The sequence below is a fragment of the Ochotona princeps genome, chromosome 9 (assembly GCF_030435755.1).
Source record: "Ochotona princeps isolate mOchPri1 chromosome 9, mOchPri1.hap1, whole genome shotgun sequence".
In the NCBI taxonomy this organism is placed as follows: domain Eukaryota; kingdom Metazoa; phylum Chordata; class Mammalia; order Lagomorpha; family Ochotonidae; genus Ochotona; species Ochotona princeps.
The window spans coordinates 44,613,240-44,640,780 of record NC_080840.1 but is presented as its reverse complement, the minus strand read 5'-3'; the positions used below and the strand labels follow the sequence as shown (position 1 = coordinate 44,640,780).

The 27,541-nt window shown below is 41.4% G+C and overlaps 1 protein-coding gene across 1 annotated transcript; it reads left to right on the top strand.

Moving 5' to 3' along the window:
• The first annotated feature begins 899 nt into the window (after positions 1-899).
• On the top strand, positions 900-27,327 carry BPNT2 (3'(2'), 5'-bisphosphate nucleotidase 2). Its single transcript, XM_004580579.2, has 5 exons — positions 900-1,545; positions 15,204-15,366; positions 17,344-17,439; positions 25,741-25,902; positions 26,804-27,327. The coding sequence occupies exons 1-5, from the start codon at positions 1,159-1,161 to the stop codon at positions 27,073-27,075; spliced, it is 1,080 nt and encodes a 359-aa protein (XP_004580636.1). The 5' UTR covers positions 900-1,158; the 3' UTR covers positions 27,076-27,327.
• The last annotated feature ends 214 nt before the right edge of the window (positions 27,328-27,541 follow it).

The window sequence follows — 27,541 nt, the reverse complement described above, 5'->3', positions numbered from 1 at the left end:
GCTGCATTGATGTCATATACATACTGAAACATGGAAGAATCATAATGTACATTCAATTGAAACATACCTATTTTCATACTTACTATGAAAGAGTAACAACTATGAAGAGTAACAACTCTTTCATTATTGCGTGGTATAAGGCAGTTATTTCTACTACATGCTTCTGCACAAGACCTTTACAAGGCTTATACAGAGTCAATGCTTACATATTCTAGATCGCCAATCTTTGCAGTAAATGGATTCTGTGCTGGGGTTCCTCTCATGGCCCACACCCTCAGGATCAGGGCATGTCTAAAGCATCCTTAGCAATGGGGAAGCCCAGTGTGTTTTCTTTCATTAGCACTGCCGGAGTGCAACGCATGTCTTTTTCAGCTGCTTAGAGGAGAGTTTCTTCTGGCAGGTGGCATATAAAGGGAACAATCGATAACTACAGACAAAAGCCTTAGGATCGCCGAAGGACCACCTGGTCCGCAGTCCCCATCTCCCCTTTTCTGCTCAGGCTGCACCTGCCTGAAAGAGCGTCAGGAGAGGCTATGGAAAGCTACACATGCACCTTGAGAAAGGCTTCTTAAACACTTTGCTTTGAAAAGCAGTCTCTTCCTCATTTCCCATTAATCTGACCCGCGACGGGGCGACTCAGGCTATCACCACCGTCTCCGCGGCTGCACTTCGGCCACACGTGACTGCACAAAAGATTTAACTTCAAGTGGGAAGCATCTCGCTTACTCCTGCAAGGATTGGAAAACCCAAGTGGCTTCCAACCTGGACAAAAGATTGCAGCTGGGATGGTGCGCTCGGGAGGAGGAGCCCCGCCCATCGCCCCGCCCAGGGGCGGGGCCAGATCACCACGCCCTCCCCGCCACGCCTCCCCCAGCGTAACCCGGATACACACCCACGCTCCCCTTTCACCTCGCGGCCCGTGTGGCTAACGTGGAAGTCCGAGCCGCCGGCCGCCCGCTCTGGGGCTGCCACGAGGGTCTGGGCGGCGCGGGGCGGCCTTTCTGGGGAGGGAATGACGGGGCGCGCGGGCGCCGGGGAGCCGACGGCGGTGTAGCCCGCCTCGAGCCCGGCCCGGAGCGTAGCGGCGGCGACGGCAGCGGCGGCCGGCCCCGGGAGGCCAGGGAGGGCCGCCGCCTCGAGCGGCCGAGCGCCGGCGCCATGGCCCCCATGGGCATCCGCCTGTCCCCTCTGGGGGTGGCCGTGTTCTGTCTGCTGGGGCTTGGCGTGCTCTACCACCTCTACTCGGGCTTCCTGGCCGGCCGTTTGAGCTTCTTCGGCCTGGGCGGCGAGCCGGGCGACGGTGCGGCGGGGCCCGCGGCCGGGGCCGACGGGGGCATCGTGGACTTGCGCGAGATGCTGGCCGTGTCCGTGCTGGCCGCGGTTCGCGGCGGCGACGAGGTGAGACGCGTCCGCGAGAGCAACGTCCTCCACGAGAAGTCCAAGGGGAAGACGCGCGAGGGAGCCGAGGACAAGATGACCAGCGGGGACGTGCTCTCCAACCGCAAGATGTTCTACCTCCTCAAGACGGCCTTCCCGAGCGTGCAGGTGCGGGGCGCGGGCGGGAACGTGGCTCCCGAGACGTGAAAATAAAAGATGCCCCAAAGGGAAGGGGCTGCAAGGTCACCAAGCAGTGCCCTGAAATGCTGGGGGAGGTGGCACACAGTGAGACGTGGCCCTTGGGTTGTGGCTGCGTGCCCTGTGTGCTCAAGGATCAAGAGCCCCTGCATTCTCCATGGGCTTTGCCAGCAAAATTCAGAGACTAGGCAACTGCCCTTTGGGTCCAGGACCCTCTGCAAAGCGCGTTTTTGGACTGGATTTCTCCTGTGCAGTCCCTCTCTCCCGCCTTGGTTTCCTTTCTGGAAGCTTTGTGACTGGAGGTCACGGTTTCCGGCACAACGGCCAGCAGCCACCCAGGAGGCCAGGAACTGTGCAAGTTTTGTTGCAGGGCTTGTGGGAAGGGAAGGTTGTGCTCAGGAATTACTGTTGCTGTAGTTGTATTGGGGTTCTTGATGGCACGTAATCTGGAGGCCCTTCAAGGAAGTACTTGTGTGGCTGTGTCCAGCAACTACATCTCAGGCGGTCCCATCTGGCACTTGCTGAAAGATCTCTATACCCCAGTGAATACAAGTTAAATAACTTACGCCTTTGCTTTAGGTCGACTTCTGGAGGAGCTGACGTTTTCTTGGAGATCCTTACTTTGCAGATTGGTTAATATTTTTTTAATCCATGCTTCAGTGGAACTTCCATTGAACGTATTACAAGGCCTTTAAAGTGTGTTGCACTTGCAAAAGGAAGTGTAGCAATATCTTTGGTGTCTTTAATCACCTAACAGTGGGTTTTGACAGCTTGGAGGAAAGATTGGGATTTCATTATCCCATAATCAGCAGTATCATGGGTTTCTGCACAAGTTATTTGACCTCTTACTGTTACTGGAAAAGTTGAGTATTGTCAGTGTACAGTTACATATCTTGTGTAGTTAGTCTCTCGTTGCAGCCTATCATTATTGCTTTGGTTTTCTCTCCTTCCCCTACCATTCCTTACCTTTCTCTTCCTCTTTCTCATTCCCCTCCTTTTTTTTTTTTTTTTTTTTACCAGCAGAGAGGAATATTGGGCTTCCTATCATGAACTGCCCGATTCCACATGCAGTTGACATCAGTGAACGTTTTTTCAGATGTCTACTAAGACAGAAAACATTTCTACCTTTTCTTTCACCCTACTTGCTCCATTGTCTTAAAGAATACTTATGTTCGTTTGTAAGGTGTGTTTGTGAAATAGGATTATTTTTGTTTGAAAGAATTACAGAGAGAAAGACGTAAGGTGATCTTCATCGCAGGTTTGCTCCCCAAGTGGCCACAACAGCTGGAGCTGAGCTGAGGAAAAGCTAGGAACCAGGGGCTTTCACTGGGCATCTGATGTGGGCTTGAGCTGTCCTCTGCTGTTTTCCCAGGTTATAGCAGGGAGCTGGATCAGAAGTAGAGCAGCCCAAACTAGAACTGTGTCCATATGGGTTGCTGTTGCCACAGGTAGAAACTTACTCTGATACGCCATGGCAATGCCCCTGTTTATACCCACGTTATATACAGGAAATCTGAGGCTCAAGACAAACATAGGCTTATCTAAATTTTTACATAATTAAGTCTTCATTTTGGCTGCATCTCTTGGGAGCTATATGAAATCTAGTAGTATGTCTTCCTGAGGAAAAAAAAAACATAACAAATGCTTAAAAACTGAAAAATTGATTTGAAAAGTAAAGACAAAAATATCTTAAGTATTGAGAATACATCTGTGCATGTGTGCTAGTTCCCTTAGCTGTCAGGGGTGGTGAGCTGCCTGCTTTTAAAGACAAAAGCCGTGCTTTGGAGTTGCAGATGTTGGAGTCTCTGCCTTGATGTGAACTACCCACTTTCTTCTGAAGCTTTGACTGTGGACATGTGCGTCTTCAGTGTTCGGGTCGGGTGTCTGTGTTCATGAAGCACTGCCAAAGCAGAGCTGCTGTCATGTTGCTGTCTCCTTGCCCAGACTAACAGGCAGAGGTTGTGGTCATCTGAACAGTAGACTCAGCGCTGGATTTTGTCCCCTCCTCCCTTCCCTCGCCCAATGCCTAGAAGCACACTGGTGCCTGGTTGTTTTTGAAACCTCACCCAAAACTTTTTTGATAAGAAACTTGAATCATATCACGCTAAGTGTACTTCCTGATGGAAAATGAGCTTTGAGAAACTGCAAATACTTCTTTATTTTATCCTGGTGCCCTGAGCAAATGAGAAAGCTGTGTTTTCTTTTCTCCTTCTACTTTCCTTTCTGGAATCTGAGGTCTGAGTTGTGCCATCAACTATTTGCTCCTCAGTATAAGCATATACCAAAACTCATGCTAAAGACTCATCCAAAACCAGTTTGCTCCATTCTCCTCAAAGGGATTTTTGGTAGTGTCTGGAAATATCTTGTCAGAACCACGGATGGACTGCTGTTAGCATCTTAGTAAATATTGTGTAATGTCCAGCCCTTGTAACAAGGCATTAATCTGGCCACATTTGTTACTTGATGCCCAGGTTGCGGATCATGATGGCACTGAAGGGTGAAGAGTTTTGTGGATTGTTTGTAGCTACAGATCAAAGGAACAAACTTAGAAACTTGTTTTATTGTCCCAGATGGCCACAGGAGACAGGGATGGCCAAGTGGAAGCCAGGAGCCCAGCTCAATCCATGTCTCCTGTGTTGCTCGCAGGAGCCTGACTATTTGAGGTGTCGCCTGTTTCCTTCCAGGTGTGCACTAGCAAGAAGATGGATTGGCTGCAGGTTGGCCTCTAAAAAGGCCTCTGATACAGGATACAGGCATCTTGACTGCTAGATCAAATACCTGCCGTGAACATATAGTTTAGATTTAGTGTACAGAAGCTTCCATTTGAGGAACTTCAGTCCTTTGTTGAAAATTTTGACAATACCTTATTTGACAAAAAAGCATAGTACTCCGAGCCGACAGTGACTATTTGGGTACACGCTTTCCTTGACCTACCGGGTGAGCATTAAGCTCTTCTCTGTCAATATAGAAAAACTGGGCAAGTTTGAGAAATGTTAAGGGTGCCATGAACACTTGCTTTGCCATCTTGTCCAGTTTGTGGTCCAAGCCAGACAGTTAACCTCTTTGAGCCATAGTTTATTCTGTTGAATCAGGATTACACTTCAGGGAATTATTTTGGAAAATTAGAAAGGTCGGCAAGGGTTAGGTCATACTCCAAGCTCTGTAGAGTTTGAAACAATGCCAAGTCTGTGACAACCTGGTTTGGATTTTGAGCATTTGGAGTGATTGAGATCATTGAAGAGATTGTCAAATAGGCCAGGTGAAAATGAAGACTAGAAATCAGGCATTGGGACAGTGATGCTCAACTTATTTTACTAACAAAAATTATTTAGCTTCCAGCAATTGCCAAACACCAAGTTAAACTTTTTAGTGCCATTATTAATTGCTCTTCACAAGAACATAGAAAATTAGCTAAGGTGGATTCCTTTTTGACATGAAAATGAGGCTTGGAAATACTGAATACTTTTCCAAACATTACCCAGTTGGAAAATAACCTTCACCAAGTATCTGAGAGTCACCTCAGGTCTTTAGGAGGCGTTGAAGAAGTGTATTCTCGACTGCAGTGTTTTGGAAGAGTGGGTGATTCAGAGTTGAGGATTGCGGAATTGTGTGGAGGGGAGCCAGGCAGATACAGGGAGACCAGTTAGACTTTTCAGATGAGAGACACTATGATTTCACTTGGTGATATGTAGAAAAATATAGATATGGAATGGTATGAAATGATTTTTAGTGATCATGAAAAATTGGGCCCGGCACGGCGTGGCCTAGCGGCTAAAGTCCTCGCCTTGAACGCCCCGGGATCTCATATGGGCGCCGGTTCTAATCCCGGCAGCTCCACTTCCCATCCAGCTCCCTGCTTGTGGCCTGGGAAAGCAGCCGAGGACGGCCCAAAAGCCTTGGGACCCTGCACCCGCGTGGGAGACCCGGAAGAAGTTCCTGGTTCCTGGCATCGGATTGGCGCGCACCGGCCCGTTGCGGCTCACTTGGGGAGTGAAACATCTGACGGAAGATCTTCCTCTCTGTCTCTCCTCCTCTCTGTCTCTCCTCCTCTCTGTATATTCGGCTTTCCAATAATAATAAAATCTTTAAAAAAAAAAAAAAAGAAAAATAACTTCTGGTTGGAGTGTTCCTAATTGATGCCTTTTGTGGTGGTGGAAAGAGGAAAGGGCGATGAAACATTGGAGGGCACACTGTAAGTTCTATCTTGGACTGGTTACTTCAAGGATGCCTTTGGTATGTTCCAGGGACATGTTTAGGAGGCAATGTGAATCTTAAGTTCTTGAGAGAATTCTGAAGTAGAAATACACATTTGTGAGCTATCAGCACCGTGGTGTTAATTGAAACTGGTTGTAGGTAGGATTGTTGAGAGAGAATGTATCTTGAGCAGCGCTCGCAAGGGTGTAGGACCAAGGATAATGAAAGCAGAAAACAAGCATTTAACAGGAGTAATAGCAGCCAAAGCCCTGTGCTAAGCACTGTTCTGAGGTTATTTGTTTTACCCTTTCTCTTTCCTTGATTTTTCTTAGGCAGTCTGAGGAACTGTATCTATTGCCCCCTTTTGTCAGTAAGATGACTGTGTGTCAGAAAGGTTAGTAACCAGTCAAAATCTCTTAAACACAATAAATTAAGGAGCTGGAGTCTGAACACATGTAGCCTGTAAGCTAGGCGGTCTCGATCTTTGTGTATAGGTCATTGGTGGGCTTTGTGAAAGCTTACTTGATTGTGGTACAGAGAAGAATCAAAATTGAAAAAGGCAGAAGGTGAGACAATGAGTAAAGAAAGGTCTTTTCAAGAAATTGGGTTTCTGGAGCTAGTGTTGCAGTGTGGAAGGTAAAGTGGCTTCTTGTGACACCGACATACTGTAAGGTGCTGGTTCGTGTCCTGGTGGTTCCATTCCTCATCCAACAACCTTCTTATGACTTGGGGAAAGCAGTGGAAAATGGGCCAAGTGTTTGGGCCCCTGCCACACATGTAGGGGACAAGCTCCTGACTCCCGGCTCTGTCCTGGCCTAGCACAGGCTGTAGATGCCATTTGTCTCTGTGTCTCTCTCTCTTTAACTCTGACTTTCAAATAATTAAACAAATCTTCAAAAAAAAATTGAGTTTCAAGAAAGTTGACTCATGTTGTGTGAGACTAACAGAAGATGTGTGTCTAGGTGTATCCATGTGTATGTATATAGTTGGTGGTTATTGAATGACTGTGATATCAGGATAGTTCTGAGAAGCACTATTAGACATTTTAAAATGAAGAATCTGCTCACTTGGTTAATGAGGCTGAGACTGGGAAAATTTGTGCTATGATTTAGTCTAATCCTGAAGGCCTAAGAACCAGGGAGCCAAGATTTGACATTTCAGTCCAATAGCACAAGGGATGAAATCTCTGTCTTCCTCTCTCCTTTGTTCTAATCAGACCCTAGGAGATTTTGTGCTGCCCAGGCACGTTAAGGGGTGCAGTCCACTTTATTGAGTGCACAGATTCGGATGTGATGGTTAGCCAGAACCCAGTCATGAGCCCACCTAAAAGAATGTGTAGCTGAGTATGGAGGCACCCCATGATCCAGTCAAGTTGATTCATACAATTAACCGTTGCCCTTACTGTGAAGAAGCATTGTTTGAACTGTCACATTCAAAAGCTTACTAGTATTAATGCTTTCTGAAGTGATTTAATAAGTGTTTGACTCCTCCTTGAGAAGGTAACCAAAGTCCCTTAAACCCCAAAGGGTTAGTGAAGTACTTCACTAAAAACATGAATTGTATTTTGGGGCCTTGCCCTTGAGCAATATTGATGAACAGTTGTTCCTTTCCCCTTCTTTTTCCTGAAGTAGAAGTAAGACTCAGTATGTGTTTGTATGTATGTATGTGTGTATATATGTACAAGTCTCTGTATATGTGCATGTATTATATATGCATGCGTATATAATCAAATACAATCTTTATTCACACAGGCTTGTCTTAAGAATCTTTGGAAAGTTCTTGAATCCTGGCATGATTGTGCTAATGCAGACATTAGCATAGAGACTAAATAAGTTTTTTAAGATTTATTTATTTTTATTGGACAGTCAGATTTACAGAGAGAAGGAGAGACACAGATCTTCTGTCTGATGATTCACTCCCCAAGCAACCACAACAGCTGGAGCTGAGCTGAACTGAGTCAATCTGAAGCCAGGAGCCAGAAACTTCTCGGTCTCGCACATGGGTTCAGGGTCCCATCCTCTACTGTCTTTCCAGGAGACAAATAGGGAGCTGGAAGGGCAGTGGAACAGCCAGGACATGAACCGGCACCAAGTGAGATTTTGGTGCATGCAAAACAAGGATTTAGCCTCTAGGCTATCACACTGGGCCAGAGACATGATAATTTATGTTTTTGAAATTACAGACTATCAGTTTTATTCTGGATTCTTTTCTTATTTCTAATACTGCCTTCTTTAAGCTATATTTCCTCTTTAAATAAGTGCAAAACATTCCTAGTGTTTTATTCCCCAAATTATTGCTGTTTTTCCCCTCCCACCTTCCCAGTTATAACTTGTCTTATTTCTCATAGTTGCTAATCTAGGGTTGAAGTTTAGAGGAAGAGAATCAAACTAAATTGAAGCACACATGTAAATTTCTTTTGGCTGTTATACTGCTTGGGAGTATTTGCTATGAAAGAGAAAATGAATTAGGAAAAACTGTGTAAGCAGTTCTGTGGTAATCCCCAGATCTCAGAAATCTGACATTGCACCATGCTGTCAACTGTGACCCAGTTGCTTTGTTGCTGTGTGATTCTGGCATGTTAATATGGCAGGGGAAGAAAAGAAACTGAAGAGCTGAGCAGGGTCGGTCTTTATTTCTCTCTATACTTCAGCTAAAAATGATGCTTAGCCACATATTTCTCTATATTTCGTATGTCTACTTCATTGTCTATATCTCATTGGACACAACCTCTGTCACAGTGCCTCTGACTATAAGGAAAATGAGACACAGTCTCCCATATACTCAGGAAGGAACAGATAACTGATTTGTGAGCACTTGAAATTCTAAGGAGACAAGTTAACCTAAAGAAATCCATATTCAGTTCATATACTGTTCAACAAAGAATGTGGGAGTGTTTAGATACCTGCTAGGTATGTATGGCAACTGTAAGATGAGCTGTTATGTATGATCAAAGCTTGAGGTCAGTTTACTGGTTTCTAATTTCTAGAAACTCTGGGCTTACCCTGGTGAAATCATAGATTCTCTCAAAGCTGCCCTTTTTCGTTTCCACCACAGTGGGATTTGTGAGAAGTAGTTGACTGAAACTGTTTCAATAGGTTTGGGTTTTTTCTGAGCTTGGAATTGATTTCTTATACTTCAGTTCTTGATTGAGCTTTTCCAACAAGGTGATAGAGGGGAGAGTAGATTGAGTGGTAGGGGATTACGGTGGAGGAAATGGAAAGCCACATATTGTCAGCCTACAAGTATTTCTTGAGACCCTACTTCCAGGAGTAGGGAGCCTTTTCCTGACATGGGCCATATTGATGTTGATCAATTGTAGGCCATACAAAATTACCAACCTAAAATTTTACCTTAGTATATATTTATTAACTTTAATCCTGCCTGTGGTTGCCTTGACAAAGTCAGACCAAATGATTTGGGGACCCTATTAAACAGCCAGGGGGCTGAACATTCCCCAGCCCTTTATGGGACTATGACTACAGTAATGAAGAAAAACTGTCCTTGTAGTTTCACAGAGCTTATGCTAGTCAAGATGAAGGGCAACTGTTACATAACTTAAGATGATTTGAATACTGACCAGTGATTGAAGAATAAAAGAAGGGAGTCATGTGGAGAAGGTATCTGTGTTCCTGCTTTACTTGTGGTAGACAGGAAAAGCCTCTCTGAAGCAGTGATGTTTGTTCTTAGACCTGAGTGATGAAAAGAAGGCCATTATGCAGAGATCCAGTAAAGTGTACAGCAAGTACAAAGGCCAAGGAACCGTAAGAAGTTACTAAGTCTGGGATACTGTTAAAAGGGAAACAACTAGGGCCTGGTATTGTGGCCTAGTGGGTCAAGCAGCCTCCCATGTGGCCAGTATCCCACATGGACACCTGGCTGCTGCATTTCCCATGCAATTGCCTGCTAGTGTGTCTGGGAAAACAACAGATGATGTTCCAAATCCCTGGGTCCCTGCACCCACATGGGAGACATGGATGAAGCTCCTGGCTTCATTGCAGGCATTTGAGGAGTAAACAGAAGATAGAAGATCTCAACTTATCTCTCTTCTCCCTCTTGCTCTCTCTTTAACTCTGCTTTTCAAATAATGTAAATGATATTTTGGTTTTTGGATAATAGTTCCTGTCATCAAATCTTTTAGGACTTGTCTTGTAAGTGATAGGTGCATGGATTTGGTTTGGCATAGTGAAAAGCCATCAGGAGGTCTTAAGCTGAGAGTGTTATGATCTGATTTATTAAGATATTTGGTTACTGGGTTGAGAAGGGCAGTGATACTGTTTGCTTTCATCATTGTTCAATCTCATACCCGATACAGTTTGTAATAGTCATGAAATAGTTACTGAATAAATGGGTAAATGCGCTGTAGAAGGCAAGGATGGTGCAAGGTTTGGTAGCAACCCACGTAAGAGATGGTTTCAAAGTAGAATTTTCTTGGTAGACACCTGTTTAGACTTAGGAAGTAGAATCTAAGACTTTCTGACTCTTCTGATCTGAAGTGTGGAAGAGGACTAGTTTTAATCCCAACATCTGTTTATAGGACAGTCTACATTGGTGGGTAGTAGCTTTATTAAATCTGTAGACACCTGTGGTAATAGCTGGTTATAAATAGCAACATGCAAAAGCAGATTGGGTAACTGTCTTTGTTTATCCATCAGTTCATTTTCAGTGCAGATCTTTTCAAATATAATAGTTTAACATGTTAGTTTTTACTCAGTTGGCAGAGCTAATGTGAACTATAGGCAGAAATCTGATGACGTTCAGTACTTGCTGCTCAGACTTGGCATTATCATTTTTGTAAACAGAAGTTGTCAAGGTCCAACACAAACTGTTGTTTTCTTCTGATAATCACTTTTTGAAAAGAGTTTATTGCTTTTTGCCTGGTGTATGACTTCCTTCATCCTTCAGAAATAACTTGTAAGAGTGTGAAATGCTTTATCAGTGCCACAGTAGTGATTATTCTAGTATTAAACATGTCCTGGTAAGGGTGTGCATTTGAAAAAGTAGGCAGGTTGCTGTTTGGGATGACTGCATCCGATGTCAGAGTACCTAGGTTCAAGTCCCAACTCCACTCTAGGTTCTGGTTTATTGCTAATGCTCACCTGGGGCAACAGCAGGTCGACAGCTCCAGTGCTTGGGACACCTGGATTATATTCTTGTCTTTGTGTTTGTCTCACCTTCTCAAGTAAGTCAGTAAAAAATTTATAAGTTTTGATAATCTGGTAGAGGAAATTACTACATCATGACATTCTTTTTCCCTTCTTCTGGATCTTCTGACTTTTTCTCTGCCATGTGAATTTCAGAAATAGCCTGTCCAAATTCCAAGGAAGAAAAAACGAGACATTTTGATTGGTGTTGTATTTAAATATATAGTTTACCGATGATAAAACTGATGTTTACTGATGATAAAACTGGCATTTTCATTCTTTTTAAAATGTTTGTATTTACTTATTTATTTGAAAGGCAGAATGACAGAGTGCGAGGGAGAGGTATAGAGGGACATCTCCAGATGGCTGGAACAACTAAGCTTAGGCCAGGCCAGAACTGGGAGCCAGGAACTCAAATTCCAAATTCCTGAACTGTCTTCCACTGCCTTTACAGGCCCATTAGCAGGAAGCTGAGTAAGAAGCAGAGCAGCCAGGGCTTTAACTGTACTCTGATATAGGATGTCAATATCACCATAAGCCCATTATGCCACAACACCACCTCCTTTACTGTTTCATGTCTTTCTATTCACTAAATTGGGATTTTCTGTTTAGGATTTTGTTCATGTCTCTCTCATTCCTCCTCCTCTTATTTTCTTAATGATTTTTTTAAAAGGCAAAAATTACAGAGAGAGATATCCATTTGCTGGTGCAATGACCAAGAATGGGCCATGTTAAAACCAGGAGCCAAGAGCTTCTGGGTCTCCATGTCACATGGGTGGCTGGGGCTTAAAGACCAGGGTCATCTTCCACTGCTTTCCAGGGCGTATTAGAAAGGAGTTAGATTGGAAATAAAGCATCTGGGACTTGAACTGGTACCGTATGGGATGCTGATGGTACTGGATTCTGCTTAAATTATACCACAGCCCTCGCCCCCATGCCTTTTAATTAAAGTTTAGTTTTTTTCCACATTTTACATGTTGCAGAATTTTTCCCAGTTGCTTTTTTGATGTAATTTAAAATTGTTTTATTTTTAAGATTTATTTGAAAGTGAAAAAGAGAAGAGGGGAAGGAGAAGATGGAGAGGGAGAGGGGAGGTAGAGAAAGAGAGAGAGAGAGAGAGAGAAGGGATGCCAGTTGTATTATTGGCAGCTTAACCCACTGAGCCAGAATCCTGGCATCTGAAATGGTTTTATCTTTTGTAAAGAAATTAATATTTAAATATTGATGCTATCGAACAACAAAACTTATGATTGAATTTTAGCAGTTTTGCTATATTGTATGATTGGTTTATAAGTTTTTTTTTTTTTTTTTAAGGATTTTCTCAGTGCTTAGTTGACCAACTGTGTATCACAGTTCTTTTTGCTTTCTGGTCTTCATGCTTGCTCATGCATCCCCTCCTGTGCTTGCTGCAGTTGGTAGTGCCCACTGGAGATTCTGGTGGATGGCTCCTGTCTATGTTGTGAGCTGCACAAGCCTCCCCATCTGACTTCCATTGCTTCAACCTCACCTAGTGCCTTTCAGCGTGGCTCGCTGTGCTTCAGCCATACTCCTGCCCGGCTGCCTTCTGAACACAGCAGGCATAATCTCATCCGAAAGTTTTTGGGTTTGTCATTTGGTGGGCAGAGAAGCACTTCCTCTAGATTCCTGTTTTTGACTTGCTTCTTTTAAGTCTTCACTCATAACATCTTTACAGTGAGGGCTTCCCTAACTATCCCTTCACCCCCCTAGTTTTTGTTTTAATAACTTTATTATACAATAACATATATACCATAGGATTTGGTCATTTCAAGCTATAATTTGGTAGTTTTCAGTAGATTTATCAGGCAGTATAACCAGCATCATAAACAGTTTTTAGAACATTTTCATCACTCTAATGATATCCATTTGTCTGTTTGATATTGATCTTTGTTCCCACTGCCTAATCTAGGCAACCACTAATCTATGTCCATAGATTTGCCTCTTTTGGGTATTGTACATTAGTATAATACTTCATTTGATTTGCTGTAACTTGCTACTTTCACATAGCAGTAGGTTCATCTGTGTGCTGTGGCATGAATTGATAATCCACTTGTATTTATGACTAATCTCATGGATATACCAGAGTATATATATCCATGCATCGTTTGATGGCTATTATGTAGTTGGCCACTATTTGTTATTAATAATCCTGGCCACCCCATCTTAAAGAGTAACTTTCCCTCTCCTGACCAATACTGTGTTTTCACATCCTCCTCTGCTTTGTTTTCCCTTCCTTCTGTTGCCCAGCAAATTGTAATGTCTTGGTTTCTTGTTTGTTGTTGGTCTCACTAGAATCTGAGTTCCACAAAAGCAAAGATTTTTGTTGCAAATCGACTTTATTTTTTCTTCAGGCCCTGGAACTGTGTCTGTATATAGTAGGCAATCTAAATGTTTGTTAAATTAATAAAGGAAATTAATAAAGGAAAAATTGGAGGAGGATATTTTTTGTGTCCTGAAATAAATCTCTTCCACTTTAAATGGTTTGTTGCCACCCCTCTGAGAGGTTCTGTCAGCCGTGGGACTTCGGTCCTGTTGGAGACCGCTCACTCTGGTGCTGCAGTGTGGGTCAGGGCATGGCATCACAGGGCATGTGATATAATGACTTGCTCTGCCAGTTCCTAAATGAAGCCTACAGTTTGGGATTTTTTTCTTATGTATGTTTATTGCTATCTGATAAATGAAGTTTTCTAATGAGGCCGGTTCCAAATAAGTTGGCAGTTTGTCATTAATGTAATTCTTAAAATGCAGTTGGAACCGCTATTGTGCTACAGTCAGCTAAGCTGCTACTTGCACTGCTGACATCTCAGATTTGGCTGCTGCACTTCCAGTTCAGCTTCCTGCTATGTACCTGAGAAGCAGCTAGCGCCAGGTGTTGTGATTGGAGCTCTGGCTCCTGACATCAGCCTAGAACAGTGCTGGCTATTACAACTATTTAGAAAGTGAACCAACAGATCAAAGATTTCTCTTTTGCTGTCTGCCTCTTTGTCAAATCAGTAAATCTTAAAAACAAACAAATGAAAAAAGCCCAATCCACACAATCAATTCTGAGATTTGCTGCTATATTCTGGATAATGAAAGTAAAGGCTGGGTACCAGTGCTGTAGTATAGCAGGTGAAGCTGCTCCTTGCAGCCCCAACATCTCATATAGGTTCCGAATTAAGTCGTGGCTGTTCACTTCTGATCTAGCTCTCTGCTAATATGTCTAGCAAACCACTGGAAAATGTCCCTACACTCAATGTGGGAGACCCAAATGAAGCTTCTGACTTTGAGCCTTCGCAGCTCTGGCTGTTGTATCCATTTGGGGAGAGAACCAACGAACCAGGAGGTGAAGATTCTCTCCCCGTCTCTCTGTCTTTCCCTCTCCTTTGTAATTCTGCCTTTCAAATAGGTAAAAGTCTGTATCTTAAAATATGCATGTAGAATTTTATTGTCTTTGAAACATTTATTTTACTTGAAAGAGTTAGAGGAAGAGAGACAGAGGTCTTTAATCTGCTGCTTTGCTCTCCAAATGGACACAACCCCCACAGCTGGACTCATCCGAAGCTAGGAGCCAGGAACTTCTTCTAGATCTCCCAAGTACTCATATCATTATGGTTTGTCAGATCTTTGTTATGCTTTTAATTGTATGCATTAGTAAATAAAACAGATTTGAATTTATCTCCTTATGACACATTTTTGGAGTACAGTAAAAAGGAAGATTTGCTGGCGCTGGAGGGACCACCGAGGAGGGACTTGGTGGTGCCCAGGCAGGGGCCCCTCTTTCACTTCCGTCTCTCTGGGCAATAAACCGATACTGCACACACACACACACACACACACACACACACACACACACAAAGGAAGATTGATTATTTTATATCCCTTTTGATTACTACTTTCAGCTTTATTTAGGTTTTAAAATGTATTAGTTTATTACTGTTTCATCATTTCCAGGTTTTCCTTTCCCTTAAATTCTATAAAGGTAGAATTTAGATTATCACTCTGGGGATATTTTGTCTCAGCATTTTTCCAATTCTCTGTTTTGGGCATATGCTTTTTCTGTCTGTTAACATATTCCTCACTTCTGTCATTGCCTCTGCTTAGTTTTCTAAAATATTGTCTATTTTCACATATTAAGGCTGTGTTTTTAATAATTTTTCTGTATGCCTTGATATTTTATTTTATGGTTACTTTCTCTGTTCTTACAATTTTTGTGATTATCTGAAATGTTTCCTCTTTAATGTTTCAGCAAATGGTGCTTTTTTCTGAAGTTTTTAATAACTATTTTTGATGCAGATAAATACTGAGGAACATGTGGATGCAACTGATCAGGAGGTTATCATGTGGGATCATAAGATTCCTGAAGATATCCTGAAGGAGATAAGTACCCCTAAAGAAGTACCTGCAGAAAGTGTTACCGTCTGGATTGACCCACTTGATGCCACACAGGAATATACAGGTAAGTGTAAAATCTCAGACTTTTGATTGCTATTTTGTGTTAGAAAATTAGAACCAAACCAGAGAGCATATTCGTGGTAGTAGATAATTGGCAAGTATTAGGAAAAATTTCCATTACTTTTTAAGCTAGAAGCTTACGTTATATTAAATAACATTTGGAGTGCATTGATGAGTTTAAACCTCTTTAAACCTCAGGCCATTGTATTATGACATAGTCCTTTGAGTATTTGTGACTCTACAGATTTTTTTCTTTTATTTTTTTATTGGAAAGTCAGATATACAGAGAGGAGGAGAGACAGAGAGGAAGCTCCTCTGTCTGATGATTCACTCCCTGAGTGGCAGCAATGGCCAGAACTGCCCCATCCGAAGCCAGGAGACAGGAGGGTCTCCCACGTAGGTGCAGGGTCCCAAGGCTTTGGGCCATCCTCAGTTGCTTTGCCAGGGCACAAGCAGGGAGCTGGATGGGAGGCAGGGCTACAAGGATTAGAGCCGGAGCTCAAATGGGATCCCGGCACGTACAAGACGAGGATCTCAGCTGCTAGTCTACCGCACTGGGTCCTCAACAGATTCTTACGTGCAGGAGTCTTTTAATTGTAGCAGCTAAATAGTTTTTCTGTTAGACACCTGTAACTGAGGAAATTTATTTATCTAAAATAGTGTGTTTACCTTGGGTATTTGTAATGCAGTATATATTGTTTGGCCTTGGAGTTCAAAATATTACGTTCTGGGCATCCAGAATGCAAGTAAGTCGAAATTAGAATTACTTTTTTTGCCCCCTTCTTTTTAGTTAGTCCTAGATTCAGTTTCGTTTCTGTGAATCCTCTCTTTGGCCTGTTTTTTATTCTGGGGTATATAATTGTGTTTTCTCTTCTTCTGGTAAATATGCTAAAAGTTACTTGTTTACTTATCCTAGAATATATAAGCTCCCTGCATTCTAGTATTTGCTACACTGAACTTGAATTGTAATAAATACTTATCAGCAAATAACCATTGAGAAGTCAGGGAAGATGCAATAGGTATTTCTTACTTATTGTGTTTGGATTATAAGACAGTGCAATGCACAGCTATGTAATCAGGATTTACAATATTGAAGAGTTTGCTTACGAAATAGTTTTCCTTAGGGCCTGGTGTGATGACTTAATTGACTAATCCTCCCCTTGCAAGTGCTGGGATCCTAAATGGTTGCCAGTTCCAGTTCTTGTCCGGCCACTCCAATTCCCATCTAGCTCCCTGCTTGTGGTCTAGTGTTTGGGGAAAGCAGTAGAGGATGGCCCAAAGGTTTGGCAACCTGCACAAAATAGGAGACCCGGAAGAAGCTCCTGGCTCCTGGTTTCAGATTGGCTCAGCTCCAGCCATTGTGGCCACTTGGGGGTGAACCAGCAGACAGAGGATCTTTCTCTGTCTTTTCCTTCTCTCTGTAAATACACCTTTCCAATAAAAATAAATAGGCCTTACAAAACAAGTCTTCCCTAAGTTATTTATCTACCAAAGATTGATTTTTTTTTTTGAAATTGGAAAGGCAGGGATCTAGATGGGAAGTTGGAGGAGCCGGGGCAGGAACTGGCAACCAGGGGTGGGGGGGATTAGCCAACTGGAGCATTGCTCTGAGCCTCTAAGTTATTTTTGCCTGATTATGTATCATTTAATGCAACAGTTTTAACTCTCCTTTTGATTTTTATGTTTAATTTAGAATTAAAGAGTAATTTATACCTAAATTTGAGTACTTAATTACTATGTACTGTGCAGATGAAGAAATTGCATTTAAATCAGTTTCTGTAAGACATTTAGCTAATAAAGTGGGTTATTCCCCTATAGAATCTGAGCTGTCCCTTATATTGGTTCTTATCTTAGAGTCTCTGCTTATGCGTATTGTTTTGAAATTTCCTGCTCATAGTATTTTAGTTAAATGAAGTATAACATTGTATCATGAATTCATGTACATTACTTTGATATTATGTGCTTGTGTTTTTATTTACAGAGGATCTTCGAAAGTATGTAACTACTATGGTGTGTGTAGCTGTGAATGGTAAACCTGTTCTAGGGGTTATACACAAACCCTTTTCTGAATACACAGGTATGCCATATTCAATTCTCGAAAACAAATCACTGATCTATCTCAACAACTCCCCCCCCTCACATCACCCCCTTAAACTCCACAACCCCTCTGCAACCTTCAACTAATCACATTCATACCTACCCTGCCTCCTACTAGTTACAGTATATTTTATGAATCATACTGGTAATACATGACAGAGAAAGGCATTCTAAACCATCTCTAAAGAATAAACACTTTAGAAAGAAATGAGGCTTTGCTAGTTGTACCAAACAACACTGGGCACAGAGTACCCTGTAGCTGAATTCCTCTCTGTTACTCGTTTCATTGCCAGGAATGAGGTCCAGAGCTTTTGTACTTGGGATTCTGCATGGCTTCTGAGAGGCACTCTGTAGTTGTCCTAGTCAAATTGTTTTCCTGGAAAAATGAGCTTGATTTTATTATATTTAAGGGCATTAGAATAACAGTTGGGCTCAGGTTAATCCTTGCGTAGCCCCAGACATCATACAGAACTCCTTTAGACCCTTTTTTCTGTACTTTCTTGATGCATTTGTCTTTGATAGCTTTCTCCAGATAACATTTCAGTTTCATGGTGGGAGAGAGAGTATAGAAGGCCATATGACTGTGCTTCCCATTCAGTGCAGAAGTAACTTTACCCATGGTCTTGCCAGTGGCAGTAGATACAAGGATGACATTTGGTATCAATGCTCATTACATTACAGTTTGCCAAGAGGAAGCTATGGTATACAGGTGGTAGTTATAGTGTCAGTTTAGGCCAAGGTTACACTGTGTTCAACTTGTTAGGGAGGAGGAAACAGTTGTGTAAAGAGCATTGCTAACTCTCTGATGGGAATCATCATACTTTTCAATTGGTAACACCCATCAATAAAGGACAGAGACATATGATCTTTGGCTCCACCCTTTCTTAAGGTGCCAATATCTACTTTGCCAGCATTGGGAAACAACCCTAAAGACCTGCTGTGATTCCTTAAATAATGCCTCTTCAAGTTCATGTCCATCCCTATATTAGTTTCCTAGGGCCTCATGATAAAAACAAAAACCAGAAAACAAAAACAAAAATAAACCAATGAACTGCATTGGTTTCTTTTTTATAGGCTTGTTCATTGATTGATTGATTGGTTTATCAGAGAGAAAGATCTCCTATCTCTGGTTCCCTCCTCAGTTGGCTGCAGTAGCTGGGCCAAGCTGAAGCCAGGAGCCTGGTACTCCCATGCAGTTTTCCATATGGGCCATCCTCCACTGATTTTCTAAGCACATTAGTGGGGAGCTGGATTAAAAGTGGAACAGTCAGAACTTGAACCATACTCATATGGGATGCAGTTGTCACAGCTCATTGCACCACAGTACCAGTCCCCAACTCCACATCTTTCTCAGTATTAGTGGAAGTTCTCACAGGGGAGGCTAGTACCCAAACAAGATGTTGGCCAAGCCATATTCTCTATGAAAATGCGAAGAATAATGTTTCCATGTTTTTACTTTAGCATCTGGTAGTTAGCCAGCGACCCAGGAGCTTCTTTAATTTCCGAATATATCACGTCTCTGCCTCCCTTATTAACAGCTTTCTCCCTGTGTTGTGTGCCCTTGTCTATCTAAGTTTTCTCTTATCATGGTACTGGTCATATTGGAGTAAGGGTCTACCCTGTTCCAGTATGATCGCATCTTAACTAATTGTGTAACAGTAGCTTTTCCAAGTAATATCAAATTCTGAGGTGCTGAGGTTCATAGTTGAACATATCCTTCTGCAGAACACAATCCAGAAAGTCAAGGTAAGTATTAAAATGAAATCATACTGAATTAAAGTATGTGAGCGTCTTCATAAGAAACAGAAAGGACATAGGCACATGTAGGTAAGACAGTATGAATGGAGAAGTAGAACTGAAGTAATGCCTTTAATGAGTCAAGGATTGCTGGCAGCTGGCAGAAATTCTAGGGGTGAAGTATTACAATTGCTTCTCTTGTAGCCTCTGGGATTAACCAGTCCTGCCAACATCTTGCTTTCAGACTTCTGGCCTTCAGAACTATGAGAAAACAAATTTCTGGTGTTGTAAGCTGCCAAGTTTGTGGTGATTTATTGTGGCAGTCCTAGGAAACAAATACACTAGGCATCCTGTTCAGCTGTCATTTACTTTAGCTATGTCAGATGTGTGACCAACACTGCAACAAAAGGCCAGTGGTCAAGTGGAGAGAAACAGAAGGACAGGAGTGTTTTGATTTCTGTAATAATGTTCATCTGCTTTGCCAAAGATTTGTGGATCCCAGATTCCAGCTTCTCTGGGATGAGATAAATATGTATTTCAGTATTGACTCTGCATTTCAAAATCATACCTGGCTTGTGCTATTTGTCCTCCTTTTCAGAATTCAGGTAGAGTTATAGAAGCATTTATTTGCTTGAAAGTCAGAGAGATGGAAAGACAAATAGGGATCCTACTGCTACTCATACCCCAAATGCCTATGACAGCCAGGGCATGTCCAGGGCTGAGGCTGAGAGCCAGAAGCCCAGTCCATGATTCCCATGTGCATGATAGGGACCCAGCAACTAGAGCCATCATGACTAATCTCACAGTCTACACTGGCAGGAAGCTGGAGTCAGAAACGTGAAGCAGGACTTGATACCCATTACTCAAGCATGGGATAGAGGTGTCTTAACCAGCAGGTCAACCATTGTCTTGACCATTATGCCTCAGTTTTTTTTTTTTTTTTTTTTTTTTTTTTTTTTTTTTTTTTTTATTGGAAAGGCAGATATATAGAGAGGAGGAGAGACAGAGAGGAAGATCTTCCATCCGATGATTCACTCCCCAAGTGACCGCAACGGCCAGTGCTGGGCCGATCCGATGCCAGGAACCTGGAACCTCTTCCAGGTCTCCCACGTGGGTGCAGTGTCCCAATGCATTGGGCCATCCTCAACTGCTTTCCCAGGCCACAAGCAGGGAGCTGGATGGGAAGCAGGGCCGCCTGGGCTAGAACCAGCGACCATATGGGATCCTGGTAAATTCAAGGTGAAGACTTTAACCACTGCGCTATCATGCTGAGCCCTATGCCTCAGTTTTTAAAGCTGGTAGTTTGATTAGCTATTAAGGTTTTTATGGCACGGCTATGATGTAATTCCTTTATAGTTTATGGATTACTTTCATGTGTTTCCCTTTAATCTTTACTAAATTAGGATGAAGATTAGACCATTAATTTACGCTGGTATAATGTACATCAGTGTCTAAGAAATTTAAACAAATTGGTTTACTTTACTATATGTAAGTAGGCCAGGTCTAGCACAGTAGTTTCCTGGTCCTCAGGCATGCTGTGTGATTTCCTCCCTCATTGTGCTGTTAGGGATAATTGAGTTCAACTACAATCCGCCAGTTGAAAGGATGGAAAGGGAGACATGGAGGTAATTTCTACTAAGAGTTTGCCTGTTAAATTATGTGTATGACCTCAGCTAACATCCCATTGATCAGAACAGGTAGAACCCAGTCACAAGGGAGAGGGAAAATGTAGTCTTTGCTGCAGTTATGCAAACTGAAATACAGGAATTCTGTCACTCAGGAAATGTGGGGAAGGTTGATATTAGAGTACAGTTTTGTAGTGCTGTTAAGCTCAATGTAGGCCATGAAGGAGGAGCAAGAATTAGTACTCCTGGTTTACAGATGAAACAAACAAACATAAAACAGTACTGAAAAAGTTAATTCATTCCTCAAAATCATCACCTAAATTAGTGGCAGAATCAGCCCCCAGGAATATTATGCAAATCACTATATCACATGACTTCATAATAACAATGCTGTAATTCTTACCAGTTTATAGAATTTAGCAGTTTGCAATATTTGATGTTTTCTCACTTGATCTTTTTGGTAACTGCAATATAGGTGAAGAAAATGTATGAGTTTTTAAAAATTTATTAGAGAGGGAGAGGGAGAGAGGGAACAAGACATCTCTCATCTACTGTTTGACTTCCCGAAGGACTGTGCCAGCCTAAGCCAGAGGCAAGGCACTCAAGTCCAGTTCTACCATGTGAGTAGTGGGGACCATGACAACTGTTCCTCAAGGCAGAAGAGTAGCTTGAAGCCTGTCTATTAAATTTCTGCTTCACCTCATGAACTGAATGTCATATGAAAAATGGAGCTTGCTGCTTCAAAGATACATGAGAAACTCAATAAAGGAAATGGATATTGGGCAGGCAAAGAGATTTCACATTTTTCATCTCATTTTTCACATCATATGAGGAAGAATAGGGATAATTAAATGACCATTTAAGAAATCTTATTCTGTAATAATATTTGTGTCAAGTCCTCTAGGCTACACACACATTAAAAGAAGTGGAAAGTCTCCAGTTTAGGAGCAAGTGGTTTTCATAAATGTCTTTCCAAGTTGGTAATAAAGTGCCTTTTTTCTTGTGAAGCAACTTGCTTACTTAGTATCCTGGAACATACAAGTGCTCACTAGTCAACAAACATTCTGAAAGAGTTAGTAGGTTCATGCATATGTGGGTGGACCTTCCACTTCTGAATCGAAGACTTGTTTGCCTTGTGCCCTCCTCCTCTTGGACTGCTATTTTCAGATCCAGACTGTGTTGATGCTGGCAGGGAACCAGTGGGACAGTATTGCATACTTACCAGAATTAAGCCATGCTTAACGATAATGGGAAATAAATAGTATTGTTGTTGGCAGCAGTTGGGGTAAATCTAGTAAAAATTCTTTTCAGACTTAATTAGAATGAATTTCTTGAGTTAAAATTCTTGGAAGCTGGAGGTACTCAAATAGTATTTTAATGAAATAATATGTTAATTGAAGACATTTTTCTACACAATAACAGTACTAGTTAATAAGCAGTGTTTAAGTAAGTATGACATTTTCATTCAGTGGAAATTTATAGCTGTTAAAAAGAAATTACAATTTCATGTCTGTGTAACAAAGTACCAACCACTTTTTATTTTCTATTTGTCTTTTTTTAGCGTATCTTATCAATAAAATAAAGATGTTCTGTGGCTGCTGTTGACTCTGTCACTCTTCACTTGTCATCAGTAGTCATGTATATGTATTTCAGCATGTACTGTGTTTTTTAGGCACTTGGCTCTGAATGTTACAGATGAGTTTCTATAACAGGAAGTACATTTTAAAAAGCATTGTTAGTAATTCTTATCTAAAAATTATTTGTTTTTTTCTTACACAACACTGACCTCTAGAGACAAAACATTGTAGATTCACTTTTTAGTTAAACATGTACTATGAACTTATGTAGTCAGTATTTTTTGTCTTCCTCATTCCTTTTTTAAAAATTCATTATGAATAATTTTATATTACATCTCTTTAGATATAACAAATGATGAATTTTTATATTTGTAATGATTTTGAGAATGTCCATATACTTTAAAGAAAATGCCAAGGCTCATAAAATTTTATTACTGCATAATTAGTATTTGTCTGTAAGACATAAGTACATATTTATACATGATAGTATTAATATAATGAAATTAGTAAATATTTGCTAATGTATCCAGTGTATTCACGTATCCCCAGTTGTTGCAAAACTGCATTTTTCTAGCTGTCACTACTAACCAAGACCCAGTTAAGATACAAACATTTCTCATGGTTGTTTGGTAAAATTGTTAATCTAGATTTTCCTCCAGGTTCCCTTTTCCTTCCGGGATACTGACTTGTTGACAGCAGGTTATTTCACCCATAGAATGTTCTGCCCTTCAGATTGTTTCTTCAGGGCATTGTTTATGTATTAATCCTCTTGTTCTTTAAAATGTTTGATTTTAAGGTTATTCGTTTTGTCAAGAATGCGTTGTGAGTATGCATCACGTACTTCCTGTTGCACTATATTATGTGACAGATTACGTGACAGATGTATTCATTGCTAGCCAGCAGAGTTTTTCCTACAGTTTTCTCAGTCATCACTTGCTGGTCCTCCAACAGATTATTTCAGAAGACCTAGTTTGTGGGCCTAAATTCTACCTTAGTGCCCATTATAACTTTTCTGTTGTCTTGAAACTTGGAAGATCACCTGGCTAGGTTACTTTGTCTTTAGTCTGCTTGTATTGGTGTCTTGGGGCAGCCATAACATTGCAAGAAACCGGATGGCTTAAACCACGAAGTCTGATACCCAGGGAGCTCTCTGTAGGCCTTCCTCCCAGTTTCTAATGACTCTAGACTGTTTGTTTCTTTATTTAAAAGGCAGAGTGTTAGGGAGGGAAGAAGAGAGGAAGAATTTTAGGGAGCAAGAGAGAAAGCAGTGCAGGCATGTTGTCTTTCCTTGGTCTACAGTCACTTCCCTGCAGTTTCTTTTGCCTCTGTCTTTACAGAGCCATCTCCTATTCTCTTTTTCTAACTATTCCAGTGACTGGAGTTCATATCCACCCTAACTCCTTTTGTCTTCAGTTTAACTAATCACGCATACAAAGACCTAAATTTTGAATGAGGTCATCTATGAAGGCCTTGTGTGGACATGGATTTTGGTAGGACACTGTTCAATCCACTCTACAGCCCTTTGTCTTAGTTAACTTGTACAAACTGTTCAGCTGGTATATGCATTTGCATACATATGTGTGTTGAATCTTGTTGGCATAAAAACAGAGACCTTCGCTAACCCCCACATAGGGTCAGTACTTCTCTGTTCTGTTGTTCTGTTGTATTTCCTGCCCAGCTTTCTCACTTGTTTGTGTTTAGAGCTTTGCTGAGTCTGCTGCTTTCTCTGCAGATTAGCACATTAGCTCTTATTGCTTCATGATCTTAAGGAGATGTGAGAGGAATGCAGGAGATTATCGTCATCCCTGGGAACTCCAGCAACTCAAATGGGGCTGACTTTTCATTTTCATCTGCAATCAGGAATAAGCTGGATATGCACCTGTTTTCATTGCTAGCTTTGGTGAATGTTATTTTATCCCATCAGAAGAGACTCTCATCCCAATGTTGGGATAACTCTAACTGAATATGTTTTGTAATCCAGTTAATAGTGAGGAAAACTCCCAAACCTATGCAAATATCTCAGGCCGATAGTGATGTCTCCTTCCTCTTATTCTATTTTGAAATATAACGCTTTTTCTTTTTGTATTCCCTGAAAAAAACATATATGTAAACCTAACTCAACTCTATTTTTTAAACAAATTTATTTATTTTTATTTGTTTATTTATTTGTTTTAAAGATTCATTTATTTTCATTACAAAGTCAGATATACAGAGAGGAGGAGAGACGGAGAGGAAGATCTCCAATGATTTACTCCCCAAGTGAGTGCAACAGCTGGGTCTGTGCCTATCCAAAACCAGGAACCAGGAACCTCTTCTGGGGCTCCCACGAGGGTGCAGGGTCCCAAAGCATTGGGCCGTCCTCGACTGCTTTCCCAGGCCACAAGCAGGGAGTTGGATGGAAAGTGGAGCTGCCGGGATTAGAACCGGCGCCCATATGGGATCCTGGGGCTTTCAAGGCGAGGACTTTAGCCGCTAGGCCACGCCGCCAGGCCCTATTTATTTTTATTTAAAGGCAGATTTTACAGAGAGAAGGAGAGAGAGAAAGAGATCTTCCATTTGCTGGTTCAATGGACCCCACATGTCCTGAGTGGCCAGAACTGAGCTGATTACAAAGCTGAGAGTCAGGAGCTTCTTCCGTATCTGCTTTCCCAGGACACAAGCAGAGATCTGGATTGGAGAGCAGCTTGGACATGAAACAATACCCATATGAGACTTGGCACTAGCAGTCAGAGGATTAGCGTGCTACACCACAGTGCCTAATTTATTTATATATATGTAATAAAGCTAATGAGATTAAACCAACATGAACATGAAGGAAGCTGTGAATGTTTCCAAAGTGGAGGTAGTAAAGGAAAAAAATGGATTTAGAATTTGAATCATCCAGGGAAGTTGTGCTTATGCTAAAAGAGGAGATGCTGGACCCAGTGCAGTAGCATAGCAACTAAAGTCCTCCACTTGCACACTCTGGCATCCCATATGGGTGACAGTTCTGATTCCTGTGGCCCCACTTCCCATCCAGCTCCCTGCTTGTGGCTTGGGAAAGCAGTTGAGGAGAGCCCAAAGCCTTGACACCCTGCACCCGTGTGGGAGACCCGGAAGAAGCTCCTGGCTCATGGCCTCGGTTTGGCTCAGCTCTGGCTATTGCTGCCACTTTGGGAGTGAACCAGTGGATGGAAGATCTTCTTCTTTGTCTCTCCTTCTAAATCTGACTTTCCAATAAAAATAAATAAATCTTAAAAAAAAATATGGATGTATTCAGTCACTCAGTACTTTGAATTGTAAGGAGAATAACTTGTATTTAAAGCTTGGGTGATTTCGATGAGTATTACTTTTGCATTTCAGCTTGGGCAATGGTCGATGGTGGTTCAAATGTGAAAGCTCGCTCTTCCTATAACGACAAGACTCCAAGTATCGTCGTGTCTCGCTCCCACTCAGGGATCGTCAAACAAGTTGCTCTTCAGACTTTTGGAAACCAGAGTACAATTATCCCTGCTGGTGGTGCTGGTATGTTCCTACTGTTTTGTCATTCCTCGATGGTATTCCCAGCATGGTCAGTGCTCTTGGAGATGATTCTGTTTGTCTCGTGCTTGGGAAGAAAATGGGAAGAAACTACTCACCAGGCAGGTTATCTCTGGAATAAGATAATGTAAAGTAGGCTATCTCCTGTTTGGTCATCTCTAGGGATAGGATTTCAATGAGAATTACTATGTTTCCAGAAAATAAACAAACAAACCCAGTAATCTCACAACAATAATTTGCTTAACTCATAGATCTGAAATTGAATTAAGAGGTATTTGATGACTTTTCTTCTGATTCATTTTTAGCATGTCAGAAATGTTTTTACTTCATAAAAAGAGCAAATTATAATCATAAAGCATTTGTGTTAGAAAATCTTTGAGTATAGTAACAAGGGGGAAGTAAAGATGGTTTACCTTTGGACCCATCAGTTTAACTTGCTCATTGCATGTGTCTGCTTCCGTATTTATTTATTTATTTATTTTAAGACATTTAAATCCTAGCTCATGATAACAGGTACTTAAGGGATGCTAATATGTTCTCATATTTTAAATCAGGCCTGCCTGCATGTTTCAGTGAAACTTATGCATGTCTAGTTTTGTATAGCATGTCATTCCATACAAAATGGCACATAATGAATGTGTTTTTCCATACAAAACAACAATAAGGTATTTTAAAAATTAATTATAGGAATATTTTGAGTTTGCTTGGAACTAGCTTAATAAATTACTTTGCAGTCTATTTCTGTTTCTTTGAATTTCATGTTTCTACTGAAACTTGTAAAAATGTTTTTTCTTTTTAAACTGGAAATAATTATAAACTTAAGGGAGCAAATGCAGTGAGATCCTGCTGTTTGAGCAATAAACTAAATCCTGTGTTTCTCTTTTAGGTTATAAAGTTTTAGCACTCTTGGATGTGCCTGACAAGAATCAAGAAAAAGCTGACCTGTATATCCATGTAACATACATCAAAAAGTGGGATATATGTGCTGGCAATGCCATATTAAAAGCCCTTGGGGGGCATATGACCACTTTGAATGGTGAAGAAATCAGCTACACTGGTTCAGATGGCATCGAAGGGGGACTGCTTGCTAGCATCCGAATGAACCACCAGGCTCTGGTCAGAAAACTCCCAGAGTTAGAAAAGACAGGACATAAATAAGCTTAACTGATTACAGGGTACAAACTCTTCCAGAGTGGAAAAGGTTAGGCTGAAACACGCTGCAATGTCAAGGGTTATGTGGAGACTATGCATGGTTAAGGCCATCTCAGACTTTTTAAAGTATTTATGAAGCATCAGAGACTTATTTTCCCTGGAACAGGATGAAAGATCAGGGAAAATGGGTTGCTTCGTGTCTCAAGTATTGTCTTTATTTTTGAGACTATTTTCATACAGTTGTCATACACAAGGCACATATGTGTGTGTGTGTATATATATATATATATATATATATTTGTGAATTAAAATCTATAGCTGAGTTTACATTGTTATGAGTCACCATTTTCACACAACATCATGAGTCTTCACTCTTTGTTAGTACCTTCATATGGAATTTTGCTGAAGGAAGGATTGATTTTCTGTAGATGTTTAATGTAATTATATCTCACTGACAATAAAGTCATTGGGG

Coding starts and splice junctions, on each gene's coding strand:
- BPNT2 (XM_004580579.2), top strand. CDS start 1,159: ATGGCCCCCATGGGCATCCGCCTGTCCCCTCTGGGGGTGGCCGTGTTC. Junction 17,440..25,740: donor ACCCTTTTCTGAATACACAG/GTATGCCATATT, acceptor TTTGCATTTCAG/CTTGGGCAATGGTCGATGGT. Junction 25,903..26,803: donor TATCCCTGCTGGTGGTGCTG/GTATGTTCCTAC, acceptor TTTCTCTTTTAG/GTTATAAAGTTTTAGCACTC.